The 12959-nt window shown below is 36.0% G+C and overlaps 1 protein-coding gene across 1 annotated transcript in view; it reads left to right on the top strand.

The window, feature by feature from the left end:
- The window catches only part of LOC116645655 (serine/threonine-protein kinase TNNI3K), a 322413-nt gene that overhangs the window by 54596 nt on the left and 254858 nt on the right, over positions 1–12959 (top strand). Inside the window, exon 7 of the mRNA XM_032426036.1 lies at positions 11812–11922. Within this exon, the coding sequence (XP_032281927.1) occupies positions 11812–11922 (111 nt within the window). The remainder of the gene's footprint in view (positions 1–11811; positions 11923–12959) is intronic.

The raw sequence follows: 12959 nt of genomic DNA, 5'->3' as shown, positions 1-12959 counted from the left end.
AAAAAATGATAAAAGCAGGTGTTGAATGGTCATTTATTCCATCCTACAGATTTATAGCAAGATCTCATTCCAATCATTCAGAAGAAGTCATTTAAATATTTATTACATAGGGAAAGGGCATGGAAGGGGGAAAAATTTAATTCAACCTATGTCTTTTGGCTCACTAGACCTAGGTTCTTATTACCACACAACCATGCCTAACAGAAAGCTGTTTTCTATTCATGGTGATCCATAGCCTGGAAACTGTTGTATCTTTTTTTCTGTTTTTTCTTCCTTAACACGTATATTTGATTGCAAAATTGATATTTTTTTTCAACTATCCTAAAATCCAGGTCACAATGCATGTGTTTCATACTTTCTGAATCCTTTACTTACATAGATTTTCTCTGCCTCAGCACTACTGATATTTTGGATTGAATTATTCCATGTTGTGGGGGCTGTCCTGTGCATTGTAAGATATTTAGCAGCATTCCTGGCCTCTAGTCTCTAGATCCTGGTAGCCACTTCTCCCATCCCCAGTGTGACACCAAAAATGTCTACAGACATTGCCTCTTGAGGACAAAATCACCCCCTGCTGAAAACCATTAATTTAGAGGACAAAATTAATTGATATCTTTTTAAAATCCAAGTTACCTTTTTATTTGAATAAATAAAGTTTCCTGATTAAAGAGAGCATTTTCTCCAAGTAGGAATTTGTCAAGATAATAAAAACAAATTCTTGGAAAAAGAAACAAAAATCACACACACAAAAATAGAATCTTACTTTTTGTTTTTGTTTCTGTTTTTTTTCTTTTTTGATACTTAACTAAATCTTCCAGTTAATTGCAACTTTTAAACACTGCTTAAAATTTTTAATTTAAGGAACCAGAAAACATTTATACCCACAAATTAGATCAAACATTAAGATTTATTTTTATACTTACATTTCTTCTTAGTAAACTAATATTTCATAATCTCTAAATTAACATGTTCTCAGTAAAAACTTGATAGGATGTTATTGAAAACACTAATTTATCCTTCAATTCTTATATTAGCACTACTTCTTGGAGAACCTTCCCTGACCCCTCCCAAGTCTGGATTAGGTGCTCCTTCCATGTACTCTCATAAACACCCTGTACACCTTCTCATACTGTGAATGATTCTCTTTCATTACATGGTTACTTCTCTACATCTTCCTCTAGTTTAAGGGTCACAATCTTAAGTATGTGTAGGAATGATACAGGTAACATAAATGAATTAAGGTGTTAGATAATATGACAAAGTTAAATGGGGACTAACACTTGGACTCAGTGTTTTTGAGACATAAGACATGTGGAGACTGTGGCAAATTAGAGAATTTATTTATGCTCCATGTAAAGGAGCAGTCAGCATTCAGCTCCAGCTAATCATTGCCATGTAGGCAGGTAAGCCCAGTATTGCCCCAAATTTCAGAGAATCAGAAATTATGAAGTTTCCTGATATTTAATTTCCATTAATTCAAAATTTTAGTTTTAACTATTATGCAAGCCAAACCATATACATAGTTTCCCCCTTGTGACCTGTTTCTGTGAGCACCACCAAGGCAGAGATTAGATCTAAATTTCTTATCATCTTAATCTAAGTGCATAGAATAATTCCTGGTGTATATTCATCAATAAATACATGTTGCATAAATAAATAAATGAAGTTATAATTCTATGGTGAATAATTCTATTATTCAAAGGAGGAAGAATCATGTTGACATTGGACAAAATATGGTTCTATTTTAGCCATTAGATGTGGAAATTAGAAAATTGTCAGATATCTCCTTAAGGAATGTTTAGTGAATTTGTGGGAATAGAGAGTGTAAAAATGGATTGAAAGTAAATGGAGTTGGGAAAACGTAGGCAATGAATAAAGATTGGGCAGTATCTTGAGGAGAGATAGGATCACAGAAAGATTCTACAATAGTGTGTTTCTCGATCTTTTTAAAGTTTTGCTTCTTTGGATAAACATAAACATTCACTGTCTGTTTACATGTATTTTATTTTAAAATAAATAAAATTAAAGTGAAAACAAAGAAATTATAATACTCAATTTGCTTTTTCAAACAGCAAGTATTTGCATTCTCCCAAATTCCCAGAGATTCTGATTAGCTCCTCCCTATTAAATCAACACTATATTACTGAAAGAGAGAACAAGTATATTCAAAGGCCAATTGGAAGCAGCCCACAGGACATGATTATTGAACACTAGGAAACAGAAGAGGAAGGGTCAGCAAGGGTGATGAGAAAAAAAGAGGTCGAAGGCAAAATTAGAGGCCTTACCCTGAGTACAGGTACTCAATCTACAAGTGTGTTCCTTCTCTCTTTTCTCTCCTTTTTTTCAAAATTTCAAGCAAAGTCAAGTATTCCTGTCACACCAAAACCTTTAATAAGTGCTATCTTTTGCAGAGGTAAATTCAGAATTATTTCAACAAGAGGCATGTAGGTGTGAACTTTCATGAGCAGTTATTTTTATACTGATTAATGGATCCTTTCATTGGAGATGTCTATGATACATGAGGCAGCTCTAGTCCATTAAACTTTAATGCCTAGAACTAAATATGTTCCATACTGAAGCTCTGTATAGTCCCTTGCCCTAAAAGAAACCTTAATATTCTTTGAAGACTACAAAACTGCTTTTTTACTTTTTTCCTTACTAGCATAAACACCAGGCTGTAATAATTACTGGGCTGGGTAAATTGGGTTATAGAGAAAAGATACTTAAGTAAGCACATTATTAAAATATTTACTTATATATCCCTGTTTTCACACCCAGAAACCCAGTCTTCTTTCCAAACCAAGTTCAGGTCTTCCTTGCAGCTTGATGTGACATTTCAGGGAATATTACAATATTTGAGTTAGATAGGGTATTACAGAAAACAATTTAGCCCAACTCTGCATCTTGCAGGTGAAGATATTGAGGTATTTCATGATTAAACATATTTGGGGATAAAGTGGACTAAGATTAAGATGTAAGGTGAATGTTCTCATAGGTCAATCTTGGGGGTGACATTTAATATTAGTATATGAATTTATACTTGTAAGAATCTTGAGTTTACAAACATTCCCACATACATTATACAATTTGATCCTGTTACAACCCTGTAAGATGGATACAGCAGGTATTAGATTCCCTTTTTACAGGTGAAGAACACATGGTCAGGGCTTACACATGAAAGGCAAAAAATTGAGAGTAGAATATTAGTTGGGGGTGGAGGGTAACATGTTGTATTTAAAAAAGCATAAGACTTAAAATCAGAAGGTCTAAGTTCAAATCCCAGTTAAGCTTTGATTTAAATGTGCATTAAAGAAATATTTTATGATATGTTATGCCAGTTGAGTTCTTGAAAAGCCGGCTCTGAAAGGGATTTTGGAGTGCAAGAGATTTATTTGGAAGTGACACCTGTGAAAGGCAAAGGAAGGCAGTGGAATTAGTCTGGGGAAGCTGTCAGACGACAGTGAGACTCACTAAAATCTTTGCCAGCCCAATGGGAGCTCCAGAGCAAAAATTGCCTATTAGAGGAGTAATGCTTGAGTGGCAATGGCTGGGTCCTTTTACCACCAGCTTTCTCAGTCAATGACTGGGGGCCACTTTGAAAAGATCTCAACTCTACTGCTGCAGTGGATCCTGAAAGAGCTAGCTAAGGGAGATTGCCAGCTAACCACATTCCCAGCACACTCTTCTTGAAGGGAGATCTGAGTGGCGTATCTCTACATCTGCCAAACAATGGGAAATACTCAGTATTTTATATTAAATGAAAAAGGGAGATTATTTATCTCTATATGTAGTATAGCTCAATTGTGTACATGATAATTAACAACAAAAATTATGTGTCAAGCATTATGCAAAATGCAGTACATCATTTGATTTAATCCTCACAACAACTCTGTAAGATTGACACTATTATGATCTCCATTGTATAGAAAAAAAAAAACCCATAGCTTAAGAAGTTAGGGAACATGTCTCAAATGTAGGAAGTGGCCATTAGAATGCAAACACAAGTACTTTGCAGTGCTAGTCTGTGCTCTTATCTAGTTTCATGAAGGTCCATACCTGAGAAAAAGAATGGAAGGAAATAAATGAATAATTGATACTAGTGATTATATGGTGGTACTACAGGTATAAATTGTTATTTATTCCTTTACTCTGTTTTCTACATTTTCTACTATGACATGTGCTAGTCGTCTGTTAAAGCATAACGAATTAACTCAAACTTAGTCCTCCTAATACGACAGTCATTTTATTATTCTTAGGGATTCTCAGTTCAGAAATTCAGACAAGATGCAGCAGGGATGGCTTGATTCTGCTCGACTGTATTTGGGGCCTCAGCTGAGAAGACATAAATGACTAGGGTACTTCATCAACCAGGGAATTGGAATCCCCTGGAGCCTTCACATATCTGGTGCCTGGGCTGGAATGACTGTAAGTCTAGCTTGAGCTGGGTCATCTGAGGGGAAAGCTTGTATATGATATGCAGCTTCTCTGTGTGGCCTGGGATTCCTTACAGCCTGGCTGCCTCAAGTTAGTCAGACTTCTTACATGGTAGCTAATAGCTTCAAGAACAAGTGTTCCAGAAAATAGAAGGAAGATATGTGGCTTTTTATGACCTAGCCTTAGAGGAAACATAGTTTATTTCTACCACACTCTTTTGATCAGAACCCACCTGGATTCAAGGGGAAAGGCCACAAATTTCACATCTGTATGGGAAGATTATAAATGAATTAGTGTTGTGTTTTAAAACCTCCAGAGGACATATTTCCATAATCAGAAGAAAGTAAATTTTAAACATTAAAAATTCCCAGTTTAGTTTTCATTCTGAAATAGAACTAGCAAAAAACAACAAAAAAGTGTGTGTGTGTGTGTGTGTGTGTGTGTGTGTGTGTGTGTGTATTTAACTTACGAGATTTGGTGGTAGAGAATCTAAGCTCCCTGACACTAATGGTTACTTATCTTGGCTTTATCCATAGTAACAATCACAGAGCTAACAATAGGCAAGATATTAGATGCTGTGTTACGGTTTTATGCATAGTACAAAGTTGGAGTTGCTAACATTACAAGAAATTTTTCCCATTTACATAAATCTTTTTTTTTTTTAAAGATTTTATTTATTTATTTGACAGAGAGAGAGATAGCGAGAGCAGGAACACAAGCAGGGGGAGTGGGAGAGGGAGAAGCAGGCTTCCCGCCGAACAGGGAGCCCGATGTGGGACTCGATCCCAGGACCCTGGGATCATGACCTGAGCCGAAGGCAGACGCTTAACGACTGAGCCACCCAGGCACCCTACATAAATCTTTAGAGGTCTATTGTATCTCAAATCCTATTTTTTCAAGGATTTGCTAGACAGATTTTTTATCCAAGCCTTACTGTACCACACACGGATTTTCTTTTGTTTAAAAATAGTGTACAGGGGCTCCTGGGTGGCACAGTTGATTAAGCATCGGACTCTTGGTTTCGGCTCAGGTCATGATCTCAGGGTCATGAAATCAAGCCCCGCCTCTGGCTCTGCACTGAGCACAGAGTCCGCTTAAGACTCTCTCTCGCTCTCCCTTGGCCCCTCACCTCCCAACTCTCGCTCTCATAAATAAATAAATCTTTAAAATTAATTAATTAATTAGTATTGTACACACTAATGCATAACAGAGGCTTATTTCCCCACACTTTAGAATGCTTCTGTGTAAAATCTTTAAAAAAATTTTTTGCCTTGGGCGCCTGGGTGGCTCAGTTGGTTAAGCGACTGCCTTCGGCTCAGGTCATGATCCTGGAGTCCCGGGATCGAGTCCCGCATCGGGCTCCCTGCTCGGCAGGGAGTCTGCTTCTCCTTCTGACCCTCCTCCCTCTCATGCTCTCTGTCTCTCATTCTCTCTCTCTCAAATAAATAAATAAAATCTTTAAAAAAAAAAAAAAAAAAATTTTTTGCCTTTAGATACTTGTTATATATCATAGAGTGCAAACAATAAGATCAACTTTGTCATATTTAAAATTTACCCATGTTATTATTTTATATGAATGATTTTTCCTCCCTGGAAGGTGTGTGCCATATTGCTGACTTTTAAAATAATTCCATTAGAACACAGTACTTCTGTAGAGCAGGAAAAAAATATTTGGGACTCGTCAGTTAAATGCAACAAAATACAGCAAAAGTACATCCTCTCTTTGATATTGGAACTAAGGAAGGATCAGGTAAAGCACCATGGATCGTCAAACGTGAAGCATGGACTTTAGAGTCAAACACACCCGATTTTGTATCTAGCTCCAACACTTACAAACTACTTAAGGTTCTACAAGTACTTTAAATTCTTTGAGTCTGACTGCTATCAGCCATGATAGAGATAATAGTCTTTTTCTCATAGGTAAGTTGTGAAGCTTGAAGAGATGATGTCAATAAATCATTTTACATGGTATTTAGCCCATAGTAAGCAATTTTTAAGTAGCAATGATTGCTTTGTTACATTCTCTTTAGCATAGCTTGGGAATATAAAAGTTCTATCTTTATAGTATTTAGTAAAAAAAAAAAAAATTTAGGTCAATCAGAGGTCAACTTGAGAAATCTAACCAAGATATGAAAGGATAATTTAGTACTTCAAACTGACCTCAACATTTGACTATTCTGAAGAAATCATGACATACTTTCTCTTACATTACACAAATTTTGGCTAAATAAGAAAAAATAAAGATAGTTGAGAAAAGGATGGATGTGCATTTACTAGAATTTGCCTGATAAATATTTCATCTATTCCATTATTTTACATGTAATTATTTTAATGTAGCCTAGTATGGTGCTTGTCATAAGGTAGACATTCACTAATAAATATTTGTCAAATTAAAGAGTATCTGTCTTTCTATGGATTTGTACAAGTTCTTCATATATATACAAACCACTTGTCAGTGTTAGATATTGTGAATATTTCTTCAATTTGTCATTTATCTTATTGTATTTTTAATACTTTTATTTGCTTAAGTTTATCATGTTTTCCCTCTATTTTAAAAAGTGATTTTGTGCTTAAAAAGACTTTCTCCATTTCCCTGCATTTAAATGCCTATCCATCTGCAGGGAAAAATGTTTTAAGGTGATGTCTTTTTCATTCACCTCAGAGACTTTAGCTCTCACCTGTCTTTAACCCTCACCATTTAAAAATAAAAGTTATTGATGAGGTTGGAGTTAACTCTTGTGAATTGTTTTGTTTTGTTTGTTTTGTTTTGTTTTTTCTGGACAAAGCAGAACTGGTAGACATTTCCTGTTTCCAGTACTACTTCAGAGTTTTCCTGTTTTAATACTTTGATTAATTCAGTGGGTAACTAATGAAGGAGAAGTAAAGTTGTGGGGAGGAGGTAAGGGCAAAGGAGAAACAGGAGTTAGATTATGGAGTCAATTCACTTTCTTATTTGGAAGTTTTCACTGAGGACCAAACTAAACCCCAGTCTTCTATGTCCAATGGCAGTAAGTTTATTGAGTATTATTTTGCCAGGTACCTTACAAGTACTTTAAACGTATTGTCACATCAGTTGTGAATGCACAGTTTGTATATGTATCACATCAGGACATACAGTTACTGTCCCCTTTATTTATAACCAAGGAACTTAGTGTAAAGGGGTTATGTAACTTGCCCCAGTTGACAGTCATTAGCAGAGCTGGTATTCTAACTTTGGAGTAATTCTAGTACCCGCAGTCTTAACCCTAAGGATCTCATGTAACTTAACATGTGAAAAATAAAATATTTTATTTCTACCTCAAAAACTGCTTCTTCCCAATTCTTCCCTAGCTCTGTATCATGTCATTCTCCTGCTAGCTATTGTGCTTGGAAAAAATTCAAACACCAAATACCATGGCCTACAAGGCCCTATAAAATCAGGGGTCTTAGACCTCATCTTGAACATTACTTTTCCTTTTTTTTTAATTAACATATAATGTATTATTTGTTTCAGGGGTACAGGTCTGTGATTCATCAGTCTTACACAATTCACAGAGCTCACCATAGCACATACCCTCCCCAGTGTCTATCACCCAGCCACCCTATCCCTCCTGCCTCCCTCCACTCCAGCAACCCTCTGTTTGTTTCCTGAGATTAAGAGTCTCTTATGGTTTGTTTCCCTCTCTGGTTTCGTCTTGTTTCTTTTTTTTTTTTTAAGATTTTTAATTTTTTTATTTAACAGAGAGAGAGAGAGTACAAGCTGGGGGAGTGGCAAGCAAAGGGAGAGGGAGAAGCAGGCTCCCTGCTCAGCAGGGAGCCCGATGTGGGGCTCAATACCAGGACCCTGGGATCATGAACTGAGCCGAAGGTAGACACTTAACTGTCTGAGCCACCCAGGCTCCCCTGGTTTCATCTTGTTTCATTTTTCCCTCCCTTCCCCTATGATCCTCTGTCTTGTTTCTCAAATTCCTCATATCAGTGAGATCATATGATAATTGTCTTTCTCTGACCGACTTACTTCGCTTAGCATAATACCCTGTAGTTCCATCCACATTGTTGCAAATGGCAAGATTTCATTTTTGATGGCTGCATAATATTCATTCCATTGTGTGTGTGTGTGTGTGTGTGTGTGTGTGTGTGTGTGTGTGTATAAATATATAAATAATATATATAGATATATATATACACACCACATCTTCTTTATCCATTCATCTGTTGATGGACATCTAGGCTCTTTCCATAGTTTGGCTATTGTGGACATTGCTGCTATAAACATTGGGGTGCATGTACCCCTTCGGATCCCTACATTTGTATCTTTGGGGTAAATACCCAGTAGTGCAATTGCTAGGTCATAGGGTAGCTCTATTTTTAACGTCTTGAGGAACATCCATACTGTTTTCCAGAGTGGCTGCACCAGGTTGCATTCCCACCAACAGTGTAGGAGGGTTCCCCTTTCTCCGCAACCGACAGAATGGGAAAAGATATTTGCAAATGACATATCAGATAAAGGGCTAGTACCCAAAATCTATAAAGAACTTATCAAACTCAACACCCAAAGAACAAATATTCCTTTCTTTATTTTTAACCTTCTACTCAACACTGGCCTTCAAGCATACTAAGTTTATTTCCATCTTAGGAAATTATGTGTTTCACACTTAGCTGCTACCTGATCTTCAGTGGCCACCCTTGAAATTGTGACTTGGATTTCTCCTTTTGGTATTTACCATTTATCTCAAAGTGTACCTTCTCAGAGAAGTGAAGCTTTCCCTGACCACTCAGTTTAAAGTAGCCACTTTATTATTTGCTAGTTTTCCTTCACAGTCATTGGTACTTTATGATACTGTATATAATATTTTTTATTTATTTATTTTAGAGAGGAGAGAGCATGTGCATGGGGTGGGGCAGAGGGAGAGGGACAGGAGAGAGAGAATCCCAAGCAGACTCCCCATTGAACATGGAGCCTGATGGGGAGCTCAATCCCAGGACCCTGAGATCATGACCTGAGCCAAAATCAAGAGTTGGTTGCTCAACCTACTGAGCCGCCCAGGTTCCCTTCTTATTTATTTTATGTCTCTCCTCTTACTGTATATACAGTACAAATGTAAGCTCCATGAAAGCAGAATTTTAACTGTCTTACACAATGCCATGTTCCCTCTGCTCAGAACAGTGTTTCACATACCATATATGCTCAATAAGTGTTTGTTAAGTATATGAAAGGTTTATTGAAAAAGAGAATAATGTCATCAAAACTGTGCATAAGAATATTTATTTAGTAGCAGTATGGAGGCTGGACTGTGGTGGGAAAAGGCTTAATCACGGAGACTAGTGAGAAGACTGTAAAATGGAGGGTGATGTTAGAAATAAGAAAAAATGTAGGAAGTACTAATGACTTAGAACCAACAGAATTCTGAAACTAATTGAGTTGAAGGACTCAAAGACATTTGAAACAAGAAAATGTCATTAATATGAATAAGAAATACTAGGCGATGACAGATAACACTGGGAAAATTATGAATGGTATTTGCAAGAGCAATTTTGAATTTTGAATTTGAGATGCCATTGATAGGCAGGATGTATGGAATTTGGACTTAGAGGGATTTGGACTAAAGATGAAGTTATCTGATTGTGTAAGAATTGCCAAAGGTGGCATTTGGAATGAGAAAGTGGCTTGAGGCTAAACTCACTTTTTGAAGGCAGACAGAAACAAAGAGGAGGCAAGAAGAAAGAGATCATCTGACTATAGACAGGAAGAGGATTGACATTGGATTTGGTAAACAAGGTTACCTTCTGAAACTGAGGAGGTGATTTCAGGACAATGGTGGGTCCTTCTGTCTTAGGTGGAAGAAACTAGCATGGCAATTTCTCTTGATAATATAAGGCAAGCACAAAGGGAGAAGAGATGGTGTGAGAAAGAGCAAAATTGAATGTGTTAGGAGTATAGTGAACTCAGTTGGGATTTATGTAAGATTTGGGTATACATAGCTAGAGATTACTGAAGAAATGAGATCACAGCTGTCAGCAGTGAGTGTCAATAACTTTTTATGGAAGCTTGGAAAATGAAGGCAAGGATAGAGATAAAATTAGCTTAGCTTTAGTGGGAAAAAAAAAGAATGGAGAAAACGCAGGTCTATATCTGAACAGAAGGAGCCAAAGGAATAGTAAAGGAACACAAAATCTTTAACTTATTTAGTAGAACAGGTGTGCAGAGTAGAAAATTTGGAAACTATAACATTAATTTTGCTATTTAGAATTTTTTACCAAAGTTTTTTCACTTTTTTATAACTTCTCCTTTTTTATAACCTTCAGTTATGTGTAACAGGATTAAGAAATCAAACTTTTTTTTTAAATGATTTTCTTAACCAACAGTATTTGAAATAATATGTTTATGGATAAGTGCAATGACCTATCTCATGAAGACTTGACTTTCTTGCCACAGAGTGTGTTTGAGATGTTGGTGGGCCAAGTATTAAAGAAGTTATGGTTTGAATTCTTACTTTGAGAGAGAGGGTTAAACATAAAGACTGTTCTTTGCATTCCCTTCCAATTGTGGGGTATTATGAATATGTGACCCTCCATATCACTCTTTTGAGTGTTCTGACTTACAAAATAAGGTATATAATAGTAATTTTTCATAGGATAATTTAGAGAAATACTTATTTTTTTATTTTAATTTTTTATTAAGCATTTTTAAAGCCCTACCATGTACCAGGTTTAAATAAGTTAATGCATATGAAAGGTTAATTACATAATAAAAATTCAGTGAATGTAAATTGCTATTAATATTGGGAAAAGTTCCCTGTCTCTCCAAGGACAGAGATACACTGCAAATAATAGTACAAGGAAAGTAAGGATCACTTTGGCCATTGCATAAATTATTCTAATTCAAAGGCCTAATACTACTTCAAACATTTTCACTGTTAAAATGAGTTAAGAAAGACACTACTGATTAATTATGTATAGGGCCATGACACTATGTGTCATTAATGTGTATAGGAACCATGACACATATGTAGAGAAGAAGTAATTACCAAATTACCAGGAAATAGTCCACTGCAGTCAGTCCAATCATGCAGTTGCCAGGGAAAGCACATTTTCCGGAGTGACCTACACATAAGACTGAGTTGAGTTTGCAAGAGCCTCACCATAGGTAATGTCCTTTCTATCTTTCATGGTCAAGTGGTAGAGGATTGATTGAAACTGAATAGCCTTGTCATTTGTTCCTACATTTCAAGCATTTGAGAGCTGCTCTCTGCTGTCTCATGTGCTCTTATACCAGAAATCACACTTGGTTTTCTTTGAGCGCCTAAACTGCCTGACAGGGAATCAATATATCCTGTTGCACAGTGTCCAAACCTGCTATTAGTAGAAAAGTAACACTAAAGATGTGTTTCTTTACAGGACAGTGCAGAATTGATCACTTCTCTGCTTCACAGTGGAGCTGACATACAGCAGGTTGGGTATGGTGGCCTCACTGCCCTCCATATTGCTACAATAGCTGGTCACCTGGAGGTAAGTCTTACCTTGGTCACCTATGAAAACAAACCTGGCTCTTTTGATTCTTGTTCTGAACTATTTTCAAAGGCTGGCTTTTCAGATTCTAGGAGTTGGCTTATTTTTTAGCTACTGAATACGTACATTTATTTTGAGGATCAAGTTAAGCTATATAAATGCTCTTTTGATAGTTAATTCAGGCTGTTTTGTAACAATCTAATCAAACATCAATTAATATAAAGATGGCTGGATACACACAGGCTTTATAGAAGTGATTAAGAGCATAGATTTTGGAGTCAGGCAATCACTTACTGTGTTTACCTCAAACAAATTATTGTCATCTCTGTTTTCTTCATTTATGAAATAAAGAAATTATAATAGGTTTATTGTAATGATTAAATTAGATAATCCATATAAAGCACTTTGCAGATTGCCTCATGTAGATTAAGGACTCAATGAAAGATCATTCTTTCATTCATTCGCTTATGTATTATTTGATTTATTAAGCATCTGTTGTGCCATAGATAGTGTTCTAGTTCTGAGGTGAGAGTAGCAAAAAAATAGGCAAAACTCCATTTTCTTGGAGTTTAGTTGTAGAGAATGAGCTAGACAATAAAGAAAAGAAAACACATAATGTCAGTTAGTAGTAAGTACTAGAAAAATAATAAAACATGTTAAAATGAAAAGAGTAGAGAAGTGGGCACCATTTAAAATAAACTATATAGTAAAACTGTATATAAAATATATGTGATAACACATGCAAAGACCCTGTGGCAGAAAAGAATTAGTTGTGTTTCAGGGACACAAGTAAACCAAAGTTATTAGTGTGGCGTGAGCTAGAGATAGAGTGATGGAGATGAGGTCGGGTGGATGGTTACAAACAAGATCACAAAGTGCTTTTAAAGACCAAGGGAAGGACTCTGGATCTTGTCTTAGATTTAATTACTAAAATATTAATTTTATACATACAAAGCATTTTGTATTATTTATTTAATCTACTCACAAATCCTCATGAAATAGTTTTTAATGTCACTGCCATTTGATAGATATAAAAC

This window comes from Phoca vitulina, unplaced genomic scaffold (genome assembly GCF_004348235.1).
Source record: "Phoca vitulina isolate PV1807 unplaced genomic scaffold, GSC_HSeal_1.0 scaffold2, whole genome shotgun sequence".
Classification (NCBI taxonomy): domain Eukaryota; kingdom Metazoa; phylum Chordata; class Mammalia; order Carnivora; family Phocidae; genus Phoca; species Phoca vitulina.
Note: the sequence above shows the minus strand (reverse complement) of the source record. Positions and strands in the feature narration are given on the sequence as shown.